A 21010-nucleotide genomic window follows, 5' to 3' on the forward strand; every position below is an offset into this window, starting at 1 on the left:
AAAGATGTCAGAATGATCATCAAATATCAAATAAATAGCTTTTTCATAGGGGAGTTATTGGGTGATAAAATGCACATTTTTAATTTTCTATTTTTCATGTTTTTTTTTTTTTTTTTAGTTTTTTCACCCAATAGTTTACCATCAAACTTTCAAATATTTCCAATATAATCTTCATAAAGTAAATTTAAAGGAAAGATGTAGAAATGATCATCCAATATCAACTAAATAGCTTTTTCAAAGGGGAGACAATGGGCGGTTAAGTGCACATTTTTAATTTTCATATTTTTTTCATGAAAATATTCACCTGCAAACTTAAAAAAAAAGTGCCAAAGTATCCTCCATTTTACATACTACAATATCACAGTCATATACTCAAATAAAATAAGATTTATGAACATTTGTGGTGGGGGAGTCAAATTTTCATGGGGAGTCAGATTTTCATTATGAAAATCTGACTGGGGGAGTCAGATTTTCATGTTACACCAGTCCTTGCTCCCTTAACCTCCACCTGGGTGCATGAGTATACACTGTGTATGGAAAATGCAGAAAAACGTTTTTTTTTTTCTCAAAATGGAAAGTTTCGCAAAGGTAGCGCAGGCTATCAGGTATGTAATAATGATAGATTTAAACTGATATCTGCATATCAGGTGACCAAGGTGACCGATTACTCATAAATAATAATTTCTCCAGGTCTTGAATCTTTCACAGGCAGATTTCATTGACCATACTGATAGTCAAAGAACACATGATATTGCTTGTGTAAAAAAATTTACAGCAAAGCTATTTGAGGTAACATGGACTTATTTATCCCATGTGGAAGTAAAATTATCAAGCGACCGGGCCTCAGAGGCCCGGTTTCCAGGAAATGGGACTAACTTTTGGAAAATTTAATTTCTACATATGTTGTAAATTATTTCAAAACTAATTATTTATCCATTGATGGGGTATAAGTTGCTTGAGGATTACATGAAAGGAACAGGCTCAAAACCTCATGCAAACGAAGAGAGAGCAAAAGATACATGGGTCCGGGCCTGCGAGGCCCCTGAAAGGTGATTGAGGGTTAAAATAAACCTGCCCATTAAAATAAACACTATTTGATTTCGGTAGAAAAAAGAGTATTCAAGATTTTCGATTTCCATAAATTGTTTTAAAACTTCGGTATCTTTAACGTTTACCTCAATATACCTCATTATACCTTTTATATATTTTTTTTCTGATCTGTAACTTACATGCATATATTTTCTAGAAATTACTTGTTCTAATTGTAAGAAACCACGCTCTCTGCGATATGCATGGGGCAGTTGAAATGCGTTGTTTACATGTACATGTGTAGGTCATATGACATACACATGTATATGTGGAAAGTGGAAAGCTCTCAGAAAAAGAGTTCCCCAGTTCACAGAAATTTAAATACCTTATGATAGGCGTATACTTTTTAGCAGGAATTTCGAATATGGATCAAAATAATTCTTTCAGGATATATAAAAAGTTATACTCGATATTTCCTCGACTGCTTTTTTGTCTTTTTAGAACGGTCGTTGCAACCAACATTTCTTTTCAACCTCAATAGATGGCGCTTTATTGTAGCAAGATCAAGACAGACCACTGTCCCAACTATTGCTGCGCACACTCCGAGAGCAAAAGTTCCAATGACTCCTGCCCCAGCAGCTTCTAGAGGTGGCTCTCCTCGCTGGTGGGCGGACTGTGGCATCTCAAGTTTTTGTTCTGTAATATAAATATGAATGCGATTTGTATTGTTTTAAAACAGGTTAATGCACACAATGCGCGTTTTAATAGTCATGACAGAAAAATCAATAAAAACATCATGAACTAAAATTGGCGATATTTCTAGAAACAAAAAAAAAAAAAAAAAAGAAAAAAAACTGTTGTTATTACTGCTGTTGTGTTTAATGATTTTTTTTAATTAAGGCAGATAATAAGCGAAAGACCTCTATATAACAAATATGAAATTTTCTTGACATGAGATTCAACACATTCTTCTTTATCACCATGCACGGTAAGATGCGCAAAAACGTTCACAGAGTTACGATTTATAAACCCGTTTTTATCAGTAATTATTTATAGTTTTTGAATCACTATTTCGGACATGCCGAATTGTCCTCGCAATTGAACAAATGGGAAATTGCCAGCTCGAAAACGAGTTCATAGAACCTTTATTTATCACCGGTTTTTAAAAATGGTAATTTTGATAATTTAAATATGAACACATAAAAAACTGAATAATGTAGAATAAGAATAAAGAAAGGAATGAATAAATGGAAGAACAATACTGATTGTGATAAAAATGAATAATGTGCAGGTCAACCAAATGCTGTATAAGAAATGTAAGATATGCATTCTTTTTCGTCGACTCTAAAAAAAAGAAAAGACACAAAATTCAACTTACGCATGCATTCCCGAAAGGTAGGGTACCACTTGCCATCAGCGCGGCACGTAGCTCCACGGACGGTGCTGCCATCTATAAAAACCGTACCATTGTCACATGTGTACGACAGCCGGGACCTGAATACGGTTGACGTAATATTGAAAGTGATTCCTGGCTGGGCCACGGGTACGCCGCAGTGTATTGCTGTAAAGTTGTTAAAGTTGTAAAGAGGTTCAGTTCATAAAAAAACATTAATACAGATAAACATTATACAAGACAATTTTGTATTCTGCAGAAATGCACCACAAAAAAGCTACAGCATTGCATGAAAATTAAAAAAATAAATAAATAAATTTGAAAACAAATATAACGTAAACACTAAACAAATAATTTGTACGAATTGTAAAATCATTGTATCTGTTCTTGAAAATGTGTACGTAGACACAATATTACAATAAACAGACAGACAGACAGAGATAGAGAGATCGACGGACGGATATGCCTAATATAATTATAATGCAGCTATGGGCATTCGTACCTTGACATTTCACCCTGTTTGTAATATTCCATGTTAGATTTGTCAAACACTCAATAGGGACGATTTCCTCGCCATCTGGAAACCTATGCCCCTTCTCACATTCCAAATGTAAAACCGCTCCTAACTCAAATACGTCTGTTGTATTTGGTCTTTTAATGTTGTTTAAATAAGGCAGGTCGTAACAGTGAGGCAAGCGCGTACTTGCAGGTGGAATTGTCGTTGTGTTATACGTGCCATCTGTCGAATTTCCGGATTGCTCTGTCACGTTTGCTCCGATAAGTTGTGTTGTACTGTCTGTCGTGTTTGTTACAGGGTTTGTGATTGGTGTGTTTGTAACATTTGCTGCGATAGGTTGTGTTGTACTGTCTGTCGTGTTTGTTACAGAATTTGTGATTGGTGTGTTTGTAACATTTGCTACGATAGGTTGTGTTGTACTGTCTGTCGTGTTTGTTACAGGATTTGTGATTGGTGTGTTTGTAACGGTAGTGGTTACGTTGACTGCCGTTGCCAATGTCGTCATGGTGCTGATATCAACATCTGCGCTCGTGCCAGGCTCTGATGGTGACACGCTGTGAAGATGTACTGCTGGTGTTGTCTCGGTCCATGTTGCCGCTTCGTACACAGAACTTGCCACTTGCGTGAATTCACTGTAGGTGGCATTTGGCCACAATTCTGAACCTTCAAAAGTCCACGAGCTTACACCGTGCATTGTTGACGACTGGCTTATCATGCTTAAGCCACTGCCACTAGGAACCACAGGGGAAGTCCATTCTGAAGACTCGACATAAGCGCTTGGTCCGTAAGTGGTTGAAGCCGCCGCTGTTTCTGTGTATGAAGTCGCATCTGTGTAAGGCGTAAAATCCCAGACTGACATCATCGGTATACTTAATGCTGACGTCACCCATTCATCTAGAGATAGCGTCACAGGTGTTGCAATAGCTGACATCACTGGGGTGCTCACGCTTGGCGGCGCTGCCACTGCCAATGTAGAAAATTGCCTCATTGCTTGAATTAATTTGCATATTTTCAAAATTAATATATAATCACTAGTACAGTAAAGTAAATTTCACATTTTGTCCATGATGTACCTAACAGATCCTTCCTATTATTACTACGATAGGATACCCAGTATCTGTACAATTGTAATACTTACCCGTAGAAAAATTAACACTAAAGCCACGGTGAGCATGGATTGCACTCACGGCCGAGTGGAATTGTAAATTGCCCCCTCGTATATATAGGGGAGGCGGAGGCACTGACCCACAAAACGGTCCAAGCCATCCGCTTTGATAACTGTATATCTGTAAAAATAGGAATATACCCTGTGTTATGACAACTCTATTTCCTAATGGAGTATGGTTGTATACACATGCGAAATATTAACTGGTCAGTGTCTGTTTATTTCTTAACTAAGAACCTCTAGATTTCTACTAATATTTTGTACATAGAGTTAGGGAAAGATTTCAAAATCGTAAGTTGTGACAATTAGGTAAAGGGTAAAAAGATTAATTATCACAAATGTGAATGTACTTTATGTAAATGGCACTGGAAAAAGTTTACCTGGTACGGATGTTTGATGGGGTAAGCACCCATCTTTGTGTATAACGTATAATTTGTAATATTTTCACTAAGCCCAAACATTGACTTGAAATTTCTAAAGCCCCAGAAATATGGGAGTTTGAAGCGTCGTCCAATGCATTCTTCACAAACCCTTCGACAGACAGCTTAAATTTGAAGGCACAACTCAGTTGCAGTTGTTTTGATATAAGAACGTCGCTCGGAACAATTGTTTCTACATAGCAAAAAGTGAAGTTCTTGAAAGAAATAATTATAATAATATATATATATATGTATATGTTTGTGTGTGTGTGTATTTAAAAACTGATAAGATAAATTCTAGACTTGATTTATTACACAAAATTACTAGTGAAAATATATGAGTGTTTTTTTTACGACAGAACAGTACACTGCATAATAATACTTACACGAATGTTATCTCCTATGCAACTGATATTAAATTGCAAATCAAAATCTGTAAATTCGAGGACAAGGTAATGTCCATTTTGTGGCTGTTGGAAAATGTAATAGCAGTAAATACCGGATTCATAGAAATTAGGATAGTTTGGTGACGTAATCTGTCCTTCACTTGTAATGATATTATGATAACAATCTGAAAAAGAATATAACATAAACTTTTGAATGAAAGCAATAATTGCTAGACATTTTACCGCAAAATTTTAATTATAAATCTTATGAAACGTATTTTTTTGTTTTATGAACGTCCAACACGTTTCATTTGCCAAAATTCTACAACAACTACACGTTCAAATGTACATGTATTGTGTTTCACTTAAAAGTGAAATGCACGAAATAACCAAGGATTTTTTTACATGTCTAGGCTTGTTTGAACATGGTTGTATAGAAAAATCGTTTCTAGACAAAACTATAATCTGAGCTTGAAAAACGTCATGCCTCATAAGTAATAAAAGACGCTTAATCTCTGAAGACCTACTGACGTATAACCATTTTTCCCGTTTTTGTACTCACTGCTATAATATGATGCTCCGAAACCCTTTCCTCCGACGTCACCATTTGAGTGAAACCGCACCAATAAACTTCCGACATGATTAATGGCAGTTGGGGCCGTCGTTCCGCACGTAGGAGGCAAAATAGTTTTTTGGGTAACCGGATTAATAATCTGAAAGACATGAGGAAAAAAATCTGACTTTTTTTAGCCACCTCAGTAATGGCAAAAGAAAGTTGTCGGTAAAAAGTTTAAATTTAAAACTAAAAAAATGTGGTTTACATAGCAATATATTTTTAACGAAGTTGGATAGGTGTGCCTTAGTGACAAAGAAAATTTTCCATGAAATTTTCCATTCTGTGTTATATATAAGGCCTTACGCTTACTGTGTGTCAAGCAGTAATATGGTAGGATTAGTAAGCACTCACCTCTATATAGTCAGAACTACAGTTTGTTTCATATTCTAGATCAAACAGCTGGTAAAAAGTCAGTCTCACGGTGTATCCAATTTTGGCAGGTGTTATATTGTACACGCAGTCCAGGCTGTCCGGGTAGACCACCGGGTAATACGGGGACCGGATTTGACCAGAACTAGGGACGAGATTGGTTTCACCACATGGATTTTCTGCAATGCCAGCGAGTTTGAAATCAATTAAGGTACTAAAAGCAAATTTCCATATACAAGTACACTCAAACCCGTTATTTCAACTTGCAAAAAGGAGAATTCAAGAAGTAAACCGTGGTACTCAGTTCAGTGTTGGAATACTGAACTGTACGTGTATCGCGATAATGAAAAGTTTGAGAAAATAAAAGAAAAATCAGGGGAGTATTCATCTTGAGGCTCATTCACTTTCATTTTTACACTTATAGAACCCACCTCTCCAGATTTTGATTACGTCCCAGACTATAGGCTTTATACTCTCTACTCTGCACTTTAAGGTACACAAAAGAGGATTTTGTTGCTAAAATTCATATGTAACGAATTATCCCGTGGTAAACGGAGGGCATTATCTATCCATTTATGTATTTAAAGTTTTAATTGTCCACATACCGCACGCCATTAGTCCAAATCCGGAGAACGTGCCTCGAAAAATCGTGACCGTTCACATCTTTAAAACATCTTTTAAAAAGCGACCTACTTCTAAAACTTACCTAACCGTTGCTGACACTCCTCTTGTGCTTTATAAAATGAAATTGAAAAAGTAAAAGAAGCAGTTTAGTTGCACGTTTCGGTTGCTAAAATGTGTAGTTCAAGCCGTATGACAAGAAATAAGCCATATAAATAAACTGAAAACAATGAGATTTCTTCCACAATAGTTAAAAGACGAATAACCAAAAAGTTATGAATAATTGAGATGCTTCTGTACTTAAATATTATTACCAGCTACTGGCAGTAAATTCTGAAGGGTAAGCAATATGTGAGACAACACATATTGACATGTATAACGATGTATTGTATAACATAACACCTGACCCCCTCCCTACGCCTAGTACTTACAGCCACAGTATATTGCCAGAAACCCGAAGTCCTCTACACTGTCATCACTGTGGAAATGAACCCACATTCCGTTCTCAGCAGATACTGGGTCAGGTATCACAGAACCACAGCTCTTTAATAAAACATTCCCCATCGCCGATCCATTCCTGACCTAACAATGATTAAATATTCAGTTCAGCAATTTAGACCACCAGTCCTTGTTGCATTTATAAAACTTGAGTTCGAAAATGAATATTATTTGTAACTTCCAATATCTAAGTACGAAAGTGTGAACAAATACGAATAACTTAAGACATACAACTACAGTTCCTGTGCACAGACACAAACGACGTACGACCTTTAACTCACAGAACATACACATCAATGAACGCATACTTATAACACATAAACAAACAAATTTAGTACAATTTAATGTCGAAAATGTAGTAATTTTTTGTCCAATTTGTCGGCACCATACGTTTTTCTTTCCTTAAAAGGGGCATTTATATTAGCCTATAACTGTCTCAAAGCAAGACTTATTTTGAGACATCAGATTTTAATATTTATCATTAATATTTACGGATGTAATATTTGTTCTCCATGTTTATTATTTACTTTGTAGTTGGTTCTATTTTTATTACTATTAAAGGTGAAAACAACAAACTGCCACCTTCAAATACACATATTTTCATGAATGAAAATATGATTAAAAAAAACCAAACAGCAAAACTACTCAATCTTTCACAAAAGGAAACTGTAATCCACAAGGTGACATACATAAAAACATCGACTCACTTGTAAGTAGTCCGAAGAACAGTTGGGACCTCCTTGTAGAACAAAACTTACGAAAGCTATCGTTACGCCACGTGCATAGTGATAGTAATAGTGAGGTACGCGGAAGGCACAGTTGATACTTCTATTGTAATTGGACGGATAGTTTGGTGAGGCGAAAACCCCAGATGTGTAGTTATAATAGTGTACGTGTCCGCAGGGGTCGTAGGGAGCTGTAAATAATAATAATAAGAAGAATTTTTAAAATAACAAGGACTAGATGATCGCAGCGACGATAGCAGCGCCATCTTTTGTACCACTGGCGGGATAAAGAGCATTCAAGTCCAATGGTAACTGTGGGTGAATCTTTAGGAAATTACGGAATATAACGGATATAATTGTGGAAAGTGCATGGGGCGGATCCAGGATTATATGGAGGGATCCGCAGGTGCGAAGGGCGAACGGTTTAAAACTATGATTCAGCTTGTCAAAATTATAATTTCAAATATAAATTATAGACAATCAAAGTACAGGGTTTTTTTAATTGAATAACAAAGATAGAGATTATGCAGTTAGTTGAGTAGCGTTGCTCAAAATGCACTAGATAGACATATCTATTGTACAATGTAACGTTGACAAATATAGTGAAACTTGCAATTTGAAACAATTTCGAAATGTAACAGTATACTATACTGTAGAAGTTGAAACATTGCCATCAAAATCATACTCACAGACATTGTAAATGGCCTTGAATCCAACTCTCCTTGTATCTGAGTCAGAGTGGAACCGCACCAGCAAGCTAGGGGACTGGATTTCTATACTAGGCCTTGTTGATCCACAGAAGCGCGGATGCAGAGGCTCCATAGACACCAGATCAAAGACCTGTGGTGACAGAGGTTTATTTCTATTGGATCTATGCATAGCCTACTTATATTGAAAATTGTTTGCGGAAACTAATATATATATGTGTGTGTGTGTGTGTGCGCTTGTGTGTGAATCTTGTTGACAGTTTCATCTAGACTTGACTACTCGCTAAGTAAGTCGATAGAGCGGGAAAGGGTCGCCAATAGCTTCTCTTCGTACATTTAAAAATACCTGAACTTAAAGATACAAGTATAAATTTCAGGCAAAACTTATAAAGTAATTTTACTTCATAAACAACATCATAGTAATGCGGTTTATCTCGCTAAACGATTCACCTTATCAAGTTTGAATTCGCAAGATAACAAAAACGTCACATACCTCGACAAAATCGTTGCACTCAGCGTCAAATTCGAACACCTCTACAAAATTTAACCTGACATAGGAATGATCCGGTGTTTCAGGAACGATAGTATATTCACAATCTATGTTATCTATGTACCCGTAAGGATAATATGGCGATGTGATTTCTCCATATCCGGCACTTATATTAGTATTCCCACACGGGTTTTCTGTAAAACAATCAAGTTACAATCTATTTTACCATAAACAATCGGATGTAGATTCTCTGAATAAATTCAAACACACACACACACACACACACACACACCTTGATTCTTAATTACACCTTATCATTAATTATTTCGAAAATTAATTAATTCAGGTAATTACGATAAATAATTCATTATCATTATTACAATTTTATTAGGTTATTCATAGAAAGCATCGAGAAATGAGCGCACATGTATCTTAAATACACACTTTCACTGTACATCACCCAAACTTAGTTTTAACCAACAAACGAAGTAAGACATCATTTGTGCTCTCAGCTGCGATCCGGCCTAAGGTGCATCGACCTTGACATTGGCTTCCGACCTTTGGCCACCTACACACAGCCGCTTATGTCATTATTTTTATTTTTATTATTACTATTATATACTATGGGCCGGAGGCCTTGAAAAACTGAATAAATTATTATTATTATGTCATGCAACAACCACTGAACTCGAACAAGGGTCCACAAAATTAGTTCAGTCCATGTGTGACAGGAATGGTAGTCATGGAAACATAAGTCGTTAGTGTCATATATGATTAGTACAGGTTAGGGTTAGCTGTTGTAACATAATACAATGTCCAGGGTTCAATATCATTTGTATAAGTTAGGGTTATCGAATTAATCTATGGGACGAATGTAACTTAAACAAAACATTGGAAATTATACAGCACTATGGTTTATAGTGGACTACCATTTCTGTCAAACAGACTGATGGCTGACAACAATCATACAAGTACACTTTTACATGCAATGCTTGTTAATAAATATAGCAACCGTACTTGACAAAAGACGTATATCTTTATTACTGATTCTTCAAAATCAACAAGATATATTGTATGTGTTCTTATAACATGAAAGAACCATATACTAACCGATTCGTTTTCGGCACTCTTGAATTGCTGGCATTTTAATAAGATAAAAAATTCTATTACACAAACGAAAACACAAAAATAGTCAATGGATATGCTTTATTCAGGCCATTGGCTAAATTCGTAGGGTTGCAGGCTTAAGCTATACAGTGCAAACCTATTCTAAGTAAGTTACTTTTTAATATTGTCCGGAAGAAAATCTGTTACTGCTACTACTACAAACACTATACAACAACTACTACTATTACTTCTACTACTACTAGTAATAATAATAATAATAATAATAATAATAATAATAATATAATGATAATGATTATAATTATAATGATAATAATGAATAACAGCTTATAGAGCAAAGGCACTGGGTGGACGTTGACATTATATAAACAAAAGCAGTTACTGTAAAAGAACAAATGCAGTAATAATGATTGGATTTAATCTAAAGCCTTTTATGAAAATAATTAGTGAAGCATTTTGCAAATAACTATCAAATATGGCAAATTTTGTTCTATTTTCCATTTCACTCACAGTTGCAGTTTATTGCCAAAAACCCGACATGGGTATAGCTGTGATCACTGTGGAAATGGACCCACAGACCATGCTCATCATAAACTGGATCAGGTAATACAGATCCACAGCTCTTCGAAAGATAATTCCCGGATACACTTCTTATCTGATGGAATACAAAATATGAGTTTAAACAACTTCATAGGATATTATTCAGTTAAATTAGAAAAAGTTCCCTTTTTCATAAATCGCTCTTTAGAATGCCTTCTTATAAACAATGAAACATGGTAATGTTATATCGTTTGCAGTACATACATTTATTATCTAAATCATCAAGGGCAATTTGCATATGCACACTTTCCCGGGCTTTCCCATTCAAATCCCATGTGGCACCAGGTTTGGTGTGGGAATCACAATCATACAAAACACTCACTCACTACACTGACAAAACTTGTAACAGACACCATGCCAACTCACCCGAACAAAGTCGTAGTTGCAGCTCCTTTGGTGTTCCAGCTGAAAAAGGACAAAGACAAGCGCCACACCCTCTCCTGGTTGCAGAGGCGTTATAACATAGTGACAGTCGGTGTTATCTTGATAATTTCCTTGCGGGAAGTTTGGCGAATGAATCACGCCGTGGTTAAAGTCCCCAGCACATGTACTACTTACGCCACCTGTGGTGATAGAAAAATCACTAGTGAAAAGGTAAATCCTTAATAAAGAGGCGTAACATGTTCTGGGCCTCTTTTGGCAATATGTGGTCACCCAACCGTTTCTTTGTGATAAAAATACAATAACTCGCAATCGATGTCGTTTAGTAGCGTATCAAAGGGAAATGCAACCCTGGGCTAGCGTTGGACTTGTTTATACTACGTCCACAATGTAGGTGCATCACTTCCTTATGGTAGGTGATCAATCAGTTAACTGAATCCCCTAGAGGAATAAAGTAATGCTATTTCTCCATTTAGCAGCTACTGGTAGTATTAAAATTGTTGCTTGCCACCTTTATTATTATTCTGATGTCTATAGGGAGAATCTTTAAATGGAAATGAGCTATCCTGGTGAATATTGAAATTAAACAACAGGCCCAATACTACGTGTTGAATAGAATGATCACTGCTGTATTTATTTTTTCAATCATAATTTCACCTGATGAAAAATTTTCAGATCCTTGAGGGGCAATTCTCTCCGTGGAAAGACTTGAAAAACCAAGCGTACAGCTGTATCTTAACAGAACTCTAATATTTTATTTCAACAGGTCTAGAGATAATTGTAAAATATAAAAGACGTAGGGCCTACTTTGTTACAAGCAATCCCTTTCCAACTCACCTGTCACGGTACAGTTTTCTGCAGCTGCAAGAAAATGGATGAAAAATACAGTAAAAATGGTGATAAGTGGACTACATGTAACTATTATTTGACTTTCACTGTTTGTTTGTTTTTTTATGCACCGAAATTGGGGAAGAAACTACCTTTCCATATAAGATCTAAAAGTTATTAAGACAATAATAAACTTTCTCTAAAACTAACATTTTAATTTTATTTTCTAATTATTATAATGATATGATTGTTTTTAAAACTTTAAAGTTTGCATTGTGATAAATAAAGAATTTTTATATTTTAATTGTGCTTGTTTGTGTTTTAATAAAATGCATATAAATGTAAGGAAAAAGAATACGCATAATGTATCATTATTATTATAAAAATAAATGATGTAAGAAATGAAACACCTGCTTTCTCAAAAATATACTGCTACTAGTTATTTTTACTGTTGCCTTTACGTTAAATGTACATGAATTGTAATTAAAAGCACACAGGACCTTTATACAATTATATGACTATATATGAATGTTTGTTACAATTCTCGGACCAAAAACTTACATTCATTATAGACTGCCTTAAACCCCTTTCCTTTATTTTTTGGATTAGAATGGAATCTTAACAACAGCTTTGAGGCCTTGGCCTGGACGCTTGGGGCAATGGCTCCACAAGAACGGGGTACCAGAGTTTCCAAGGTAATCAAATTTAAAACCTAAAATAATACATGTACTTAAATGCAAACTCTTTAATATGAACACAAATCACCTGCAATAAGAAGATGTTAAATCTATGTTTTTATATTAAAATCGTCATCAATCTCCTTTAAATTCGTTTCTCTCTCTTTCCAAACACTTACAGGCATTTTAATAAAAGCAGTATTACACGATAAAATCATAGTCCTTAACATGGCTAACGTGGACAATTAATTTTATTGCTCTCATATTATGTAGGCTACAAGCCTTCCAAAAAGATCTCGAGCAATTTAGTCGCATCTAAATTTCATCCACGTCCCATATTCTCAACCATGGATCCTCAATTAACTTAGAATATGAGAGCTTCCTGAAATGTAACTCAAAATGAAACTGACCTCTACATAGTCATCACAGTCAGCCTCGAGGTCAAACTCGCCTGTGAAGGTCAAGGTCATACATGCGCCTGGGACTGCAGCTGATATAACGTAATTGCAATGTGTCTTGTCGGTGTAAGCAAAAGGATAAAAAGGTGACATGATTTCTCCAGTACCACCAATAAAACTTGTATTACCACATGGGTTAGCTGAAATATCAAAAATGCAGGAAAATGAGTGTTAATAAATGAGTGTTAGATCTTTATATGGAATAATAATAATAATAATAATAATGCCTAGGCCTACTCTTTTTCCTTAATTGTCAAGGGATTCTACAATAACAATTGGGGTTGAAAATAACGATCCTTGAACCCAATTTGAGTTCTAACTTTCTATTTTTGTCAGTAACATTTGTATAGAAATGTGATATAATGTTTAATGGACAAAATTTGCACGAAAAGGTACTCGGATGCACAATAACGTATACTGAGTTTTATTACACTGCAGATCACCAGTCCATACATTCAATCTAATCATAATGTACATACTATAGACTTAATTTCAGTCTTATATCAATCAGCCATTAAGTAATTTGTGGTCTTATTTACATATTACCCAACATGATCATGTATCCTAATTGTGTGGAGAGATATAGAGATAGAGAGCTTAAACAATAGAACGATGAATACTGTTGACTGACACATTTTACGTAGGGTTTAAGGAGCGTTTAACAATCCTTTTACGTGAATTATTATAATTTGTACTGCAAGATGAAGCATTTGTGTAATCCGTATATAGGCATATTTACCAGTATGTCCCCTGCATTCCTCTCTTGCTAACAATTGAAAATACAAGTACAATGTAGATATATATAACATTGTGATGGATTTAGACGAAATATAAGCGTATTTACGCTAGGTGTTATAGATATCAAATATTAGAATTTTAATTAATTGCTACAGATCTTTTGAAATAAACATGTTAATACGTAATTTAGAAGGTAATATATAACATATAAATACAAAAATTGCTTATATAAATAGAATTTGAAACCGTTGGCGGAATTCAAATATAATTCTCTCTCAAACCTCTTTCAAATTAAAATTTTTTATGACCACAGTTTATCAATTTACTTACAGTTACAGTATATGGCCATAAAGCCATCATCGCCATCGGAACCATCCGCATGGAAATGGACCCACAAGCTATTTGGGTCAAACACTAGGTCTGGTATATTGTTTCCACAATTGTGAGATAAAACATCGCCGTTTGATGACCTTATCTGGTAAATGAATTATTCTGTTATGTAATTATCTGCACATACATAAAAATATGAGATAATAAATATACCAACATAGTGTGCCCAAAAACTTTTTATAATCTGATTTGTTGTAAACACAAAACAGGCAGAAATATATAATCTTTTCAAACTACTGAATATGCACATTTAAAAGCATTTAATTGTGTGCGTATTCAAAAAAATTCTCATGGTAAAACTGATGCTGTATGAAAGTGTATTGTGTTTCCTTCACTGTCAGTGCTTTTGATTATTTCAATCATTATATAATTTTGTTTCTAAGGAAAGACACATATCGGTATATTTTGTATGATTATTAATTTTATTATTATTATTATTATTACTTTGATCACGTTGAAAAGATGGCACGTAAAACTATCAACCTACCTGCACGTAATCTCCAGCGCAGTTATCACTTGAAGTCACTCGAAATGATACGAAAGCAAGTGCCACGCCCATTCCGGGTTCAGCAGGTTTAATGGTGTAGTAACAATCAGTGCTGGGGTCGTAATTTGCCACTGGAAAGTTTGGTGTGGTGACGTAAGTGGAATTGGACTCTCCACCGCAAGTGCTTGTTACACCGCCTAAAGTATTGAATTCAATGGCATTACAATATCTCTCAATAGGGGGGCATTATATATTTTACTCCTATACCCAAAAGGGCGCTTCTACTTTGCATATGGTAATTTTTCTCCTTTTTATTAGCACCTTGACAGTATTCTAATAAGTATTGATTTACGACACTGTAATCATTCGTTGGTTCGTTCGAAATGGACATGCACTCTTTGACTCAGAATATATATGTCAACAAACTTTACTTTGTCGTGTCAATTAACAATCGGAGGCATTGTATAACGTGGCGGTTGTATTTAGCAGAATCATCTCATTGTTATTGATGACTGGGAATTAATTGAAGCGAATGGCAGATGTTGAGGAGACCTTTTGCTCACAAATATGCCATGATATAAAAAGGTAATACAAAAAAAAGAATTAGCAAAATGCCCCAACCAGCTGGTTGCATTGCTTTAATAATCTGCTGAACACAGCAATTTATCATATAATACTATGCATTAAATGCGTTAAAATCATTTGTGACCTTTACTACCCACCTTTTAGACGACAGCTTCCTATGGCTGTGCAAAATGAAAATATGAATTGGATAAAAAGGTGGGTCAATAAAATGTATATGGCAACATAAAAGATTGAAAATGTTAAAATCGCATATTTGCATATTATCTATTACCACAACTACAGCAAATTAAACTTACTCCTTATTACCTCTTAAAAAGTACTTTAAGGGGATAATAACTCCTCATTTTGGCAGGAAAAGTGGTATAAAACTGATTTTCCCGAGGTAGACGACGATTTTCCCATATTTCTATGGTTAATAAATACGTTCCATACAACTTTATTCAATCGTTTTCTAAAAAGTGTTTTTTAAATAATCTCTGAAGCTATTTTTTTTCGGGGGTTAACCGCCTTAGACCGTCCACGTGGTTCGATGGCAAGCACAGAGTTCAGGATTGCGATAACCGCCGTTATGGTGGTAAAATAGAACTCATTATATTGTTATGTGTTGTTTAAAATGTATTTTTGTTGAATTTTGAATCTCATATGAAGAGTTGTTATCCTTTTTACTGATCATGTTTAGAAACATTTAACAATGTAAACATTGGCTTTGTCTATCTGTCTTTTCACCATTTTCAGGTGACATGTAAAAAAAATGAGTATACGCATAAGTACAAAGTCATGACCAAACTCTATTAAACAGAACGTTAGGTTAATTAACGTTTAGAATTACATATACTAAAAGTGTAAAAAGGTTTGAAATGCTTCAAAAATATCTCATATTTTAACTCCTCAAACCTGTTATTGACCTGAAATAAGCCATACTCCATCAATTCATCAAAGTGATAATTCAGTAACATTGCTTTTTCATCGACTCTTATGTAAAGATGATTAAAAGATCGATGCAATCTATGGACCGGTACTCACATTCGTTGTACACTGCTTTGAATCCCTTCCCTATATTTGTAGAATCAGAATGGAAGCGGACCTCCAGAAAACCCGCATGTACTGCAACACTGGGTGCGTTACTACCGCAGGTCCTTGGAATAAGGGTTTCCATGGTGACTGGGTTGATTACCTGTAGGTATATTTATCTACGTTTATGCATGATCAGGCTTGATATTTAAGGAAGGAGCCAGATTTGATAAAAGCTCGGAAACAAATGAAAAAATGTTTCAAATCTTTCTGAAATAAGTTTTATGCGTATACATGTAACCTCAGATGTACTTAAGTTACACGGAATTATGTCAACATTAATATCGTTTTATGAAAGAATTTCTCGATTGAATTAATAAAGGCATTCGATTCTACTAGATTAAATTTCTATCGAATAGCTTATTGCTTTAAGAGACAACTCTTTATGGAGGTAAAAATGCGAATTAACTCATTGTTTTGAAAACCCGGAACAACACTTTTTCACGTTAGATGCAACATCTCGGAAAAAATCCTGTTTATTTGTTTTATTGCATGAAATATTTAGTAATTACTTATAGATAAATGATAAATCCATGAAAAGTTCAAGAAAAACAAGAGTAGCAAGCTGCTTTAAAATCTGGAAGCATTGCACCCACCTCAACATAGTCATTACAGGCAGCATCGATATCAAACTCGTCAATAAAGGTCAAGGTCACACATGATTCTGGGTTATAGGGCGCTATATTGTACTTGCAGTTAGTGTTATATGTGTATCCATAAGGATAAAAAGGTGACGTGATTTCTCCACTGCTATTAAGAAAAGTGGACTCTCCGCATGGGTTATCTGCAATAGCACAATACCATAAGTTTTACCATGAGTGCCAAACCGTTATGTAAAAAAAATCCAGAAAATTTGAACGTGTTTCTCTTGTTATCAATTAACCAAGGCGTATCATATCCCAATCGTTAACAAAAATACGATACATTAACTCGCATGTGAATTCTAGACTTTTGAAGCACTTAAGTAATATAAAGGTAGACTGGTGAACATCGTGGCGGTAAAAATTAGAAATTTCAATTAAAAATTATCAACTGCAAATTTTCAACTGATCAGGGTGGAACATAATTTGATGAATAAGAGAAATTTTATGACTTTTCCGAGAAAATATCTTTAGGCTATTATAAAAAAAACTACGGATAAATGAAGCATATAACTCATGAAAGCAATATGTAATTGAAAACACCCAAGTCACAGACATACAACGTGCCTTAGACTGTAGAACAGACTGTAGGTAGACTATGGGTTAGAAGCAAACATATATTTACATTTATGAGGCAGGAGTTTGTTGTTAATTATTTATACTAATTCCTGTTGAAACTTGGCTGATTAAATTAACAAAAGTATAATAAAGAAAAGGAACAATGCGTAAGTTTTTTAACGTCAACTAGAGAACAGAAAGTGAGAAGAAAACAATGTTTTTTTTTTCTCATACTTTCGAGCAATCACAAGGCTGAAGAGATCAAGTAACACGGAGAGTGATTTTTTTCTTTTGATATTATTATTATTATTATTATTATTATATATATAATTTTATTTCATTTTATTTATCAATTAATTAATTAATTTATTTTTTTGCCAAGTGGCTACTATTTAAATTCTATCTGTCTTAGTTAGCACTATACGCAACCCAGTCTTCTCCTTTTTGGATATTATAGCAGCATTAGGACCCAGCTATAGTACTTCATTCATTAGTAACCTGCTAGACTGTACAAGATTTGGCAATGGAATTGGAAGCTGGAAATTTCAGACGAGTCGCCAAAAATGAAATAAAAAAAATAGAACTAAAAATGATTTTAAGGATCTATGTACCCTCATTGGTTTTTGATTTGGTAAATATACCTCGATGGTTTTGGGAAAGTTGTTGAAGTTCCCAGCACGTTGTTTGTCTTTAAACACTCGTTTAATAAAATTTATTAAAATTGTAAGGCAAATAATTAGCTATATTTGTATTCATATAAATATAAAGGGGGATAAAATACGGGCTCTGTACCGACCAGTGACAAGAATATAAACGCTATAAAATACAATGATTAACTAAATCTACATTTCAGGTTTATATAAATTATTTATAGTACGTAAATAGGAAGAAAAACACGTTAACAATAACCTTCAAAGACATGAAGTAAGGATATTTACCTATCAATTCTTGGCACTCTTCACTGGCTAGCATTCCAAGTGAGAATTGAGTAAAATCAAAATTAATTACAAAAAATTTTTACACAATGGAAAACGTCCCAAAGTTCGCAGTTAATATAAGTGTCAAAATTGTGTATAAGAATTTATTACACAAAAAACACCCCAAAGATCGTAACCTTTATGGTATATTTCAAAATATCAAAATCGATGCAAAGTATTAAACTGACACAGACAATGGCAAAAAATCCCTCAGAAAAGAGTCTGGTACTTAGAAGCATTCTCGATAGTTCTTATACTCACATATACTTGAATTTGACAAATTACTAAATGTTCCTTCAAAATGAGATGAGATGAATTCGATCCTTGATTAATCTTAGACCCCATTCCCAGAGATAAGATCGATCCAAACTAGATCGACCTAACTCCCTGGGGGTTCACGCGAAATAGCTGTCAGCCGAGCGGGCACGAAAGTTAATTACCCCCTTACAGCTTGTAGTAGGCGAGACGGACATTTAAGCCGGATTATTTGACAGTAATCTAGTGAGACTCCCCACGGGGATAGATCGAACTAAAATCTATGGGAATAGGCCCTTACTTACAGTTACAGTATATGGCCAGAAATCCATTACCGACCACCCCGCCATCTGTGTGGAAGTGGATCCACATGCCATTTGGGTCATAGACTGGACTAGGTACATTCGAACCACATCTCTTTAACAATTCATTCCCTGATGCTGACTCGCTTCTAATCTGTCCAATAAAATGAACTTATAACAGATGATCATCATAATAATAAGAAGAAAAGAAAATACCCAGACGAGTGCTTTAACGCGCTGTGTGAGAATAGAGAAATTTATTTTTGAACTTCAAGTATCGATCTGCTCACATCAAATAAAATAATTTACATATTTTTTATAGATTATAATACTACATGCATGACTATAAAATAATACCTGAACATAGTCATAACCACAACTGTCATCGTTTTCTAAATCAAACGTAACAAAAGCGAGTGCCACGCCCCCTCCCGGCAACAGGGGTGTAATGGTGTAGTAGCAGTCAGTATTGTCGACATACTGCAGCGGGTAGCTAGGACTGGTGATGACGCCGGAATCGAAAACTTCCCCACACGAACTTGTGACGAGAAAGTCTATAAAACGATAAAAACTTTCCATTGCTAATATATTATGGTAATTATACATTTATACATTTATATTAATCTCAAACAACGTTTCTTTAAAGGCGTCGAGTCAAAATTGTATTATACAAATACATTCTTCTTCATAACACATATTTAAAATAATTTTAGAAGCATAAATCGTTAAACAACATAATTTGATTTTTGTCGCAAGCTTTTAAAAGAAACGCATGTTGGTTAAAATCGAATATGTTAAGGATATGCATACAATAAATAACTAATACATTACAGACATTAAAATTATGAGTCATGGTTATGAAACTTGGGACTGCTGACGGAATTAACCCTTGAAATATCTTACTCCCTTTAAAAGCTGACAGTCATTGATATCTTTTTGTCCATTATCAAATGATATTTGTATTTATATGATGCATAATCGACGTACACTTTCGTTGCATATGAGATGTATCCATAAGACAATACGTTGGATTTCAAGTCCACGTGATTTTATTTATTTATTTGCAGCTATTCACCGATAGCAATGCTAGAGGTAATAAAACAAACTACTAGTGTCTGTTTTCAAATTCACTGTAACAGGTTCCACAAAACGGTTGATATTCCTGGCTTGAGTTACGATTATTTAAACAATGTCCAAGTAACTGTTGTATTTAACCAGATAATAGGCGGATAGAGTTTTATGCCCTGTATGGTGAATATGTGCAACAAGTAAGGTCTTACTATTACATGTATGTACATTTTATGACTCTTGCTCTGGCGTGTTAAGTAGCAATTCAATTCTGTCCTTCAGAATTGAAGGGTGATAATATCCTTGCATATCTTTAAGAACCGTTTTATACTCCGATATTATTTGTGCGCTTGGTCAGTTTGCAATCATAGCATTGCTTTCTATTGCAATGTTCCAAGTGTGTGCGCATATACGGCCAAATAGCTTTTTATAATAAGTTATTGCATTTATATTGTAGTTATCAGAACAGTCCGATTCTATTTCAAATTCTCCCACAAAGGACAAGGTGACACAGGATTCCGGATCACCCGGTGTTATAATGTACTAGCACTTAATATTATCAGGGTAAGCTATTGGATAAAATGGCGACTTTATCTCTCCGGTACCAGCAATAAAATTGCCGCCACCGCATGGATTATCTGGAAACGTTGATATAGAAGGCAGAACGTACAGACATACATGAAGATGCATATATAAGTATAAACAGCTGAATGGATAGTCAACGTACAGATAAACAAATGAATTACTTGCTACATTAATAAGTAGAACAAATTGAGGTGACATATTCAATTTCTCTGCTTTAAATAGAAATGTGACAAACTAGACGTATAGTGGTTAACGTACCGTTTCAGTTGGACAATTGACTTGTTAAGTACAGTAGCAGTACATGAATTACTTTTATTGGTACTGTATTACTGACAGTAAGTATATTTAC

At 34.7% G+C, this 21010-nt stretch overlaps 3 protein-coding genes across 3 annotated transcripts; all 3 read right to left on the bottom strand.

Moving 5' to 3' along the window:
- Positions 1–119: 119 nt before the first annotated feature.
- LOC147759583 (uncharacterized) lies at positions 120–4141 on the bottom strand. Its single transcript, XM_086998083.1, has 4 exons — positions 4078–4141; positions 2925–3902; positions 2408–2590; positions 120–1725 (listed from the first exon to the last, which is right to left on the bottom strand). The coding sequence occupies exons 2-4, from the start codon at positions 3868–3870 to the stop codon at positions 1490–1492; spliced, it is 1365 nt and encodes a 454-aa protein (XP_086854209.1). The 5' UTR covers positions 3871–3902; positions 4078–4141; the 3' UTR covers positions 120–1489.
- A 2790-nt stretch (positions 4142–6931) lies between these two features.
- LOC147759584 (bone morphogenetic protein 1-like) lies at positions 6932–9265 on the bottom strand. Its single transcript, XM_086998200.1, has 4 exons — positions 8939–9265; positions 8428–8578; positions 7721–7929; positions 6932–7097 (listed from the first exon to the last, which is right to left on the bottom strand). The coding sequence occupies exons 2-4, from the start codon at positions 8558–8560 to the stop codon at positions 6936–6938; spliced, it is 504 nt and encodes a 167-aa protein (XP_086854326.1). The 5' UTR covers positions 8561–8578; positions 8939–9265; the 3' UTR covers positions 6932–6935.
- A 1297-nt stretch (positions 9266–10562) lies between these two features.
- LOC147759585 (tolloid-like protein 1) lies at positions 10563–16360 on the bottom strand. The gene is made up of 10 exons (XM_086997529.1): positions 16228–16360; positions 15342–15365; positions 14620–14816; positions 14073–14217; positions 13744–13770; positions 12957–13144; positions 12431–12581; positions 11879–11902; positions 11027–11223; positions 10563–10715 (listed from the first exon to the last, which is right to left on the bottom strand). The coding sequence occupies exons 1-10, from the start codon at positions 16358–16360 to the stop codon at positions 10563–10565; spliced, it is 1239 nt and encodes a 412-aa protein (XP_086853655.1).
- Between the last annotated feature and the right edge of the window lie 4650 nt (positions 16361–21010).

The sequence above is a fragment of the Lingula anatina genome, chromosome 10 (assembly GCF_051362555.1).
Source record: "Lingula anatina isolate TDL-2025a chromosome 10, LinAna3.0, whole genome shotgun sequence".
Taxonomy (NCBI): Eukaryota; Metazoa; Brachiopoda; class Lingulata; order Lingulida; family Lingulidae; genus Lingula; species Lingula anatina.

Bases quoted from the DNA above. Each gene is read 5' to 3' on its own strand.
- LOC147759584 (XM_086998200.1), bottom strand. From the start codon at position 8,560: ATGGAGCCTCTGCATCCGCGCTTCTGTGGATCAACAAGGCCTAGTATA. The intron at 7,930-8,427 runs GTGAGTATGATT...TATTATTTACAG, and splicing joins CAAGGCCATTTACAATGTCT to CTCCCTACGACCCCTGCGGA. The intron at 7,098-7,720 runs GTGAGTCGATGT...AATCATTGTTAG, and splicing joins GTTCTTCGGACTACTTACAA to GTCAGGAATGGATCGGCGAT.
- LOC147759583 (XM_086998083.1), bottom strand. From the start codon at position 3,870: ATGTCAGCTATTGCAACACCTGTGACGCTATCTCTAGATGAATGGGTG. The intron at 2,591-2,924 runs GTACGAATGCCC...ACAACTTTACAG, and splicing joins AAACAGGGTGAAATGTCAAG to CAATACACTGCGGCGTACCC. The intron at 1,726-2,407 runs GTAAGTTGAATT...TTTATATTACAG, and splicing joins TACCTTTCGGGAATGCATGC to AACAAAAACTTGAGATGCCA.
- LOC147759585 (XM_086997529.1), bottom strand. From the start codon at position 16,360: ATGGAAACCCTTATTCCAAGGACCTGCGGTAGTAACGCACCCAGTGTT. The intron at 15,366-16,227 runs GTGAGTACCGGT...CATTTTGCACAG, and splicing joins CAAAGCAGTGTACAACGAAT to CCATAGGAAGCTGTCGTCTA. The intron at 14,817-15,341 runs GTGGGTAGTAAA...TCAATACTTTAG, and splicing joins AGGAAGCTGTCGTCTAAAAG to GCGGTGTAACAAGCACTTGC.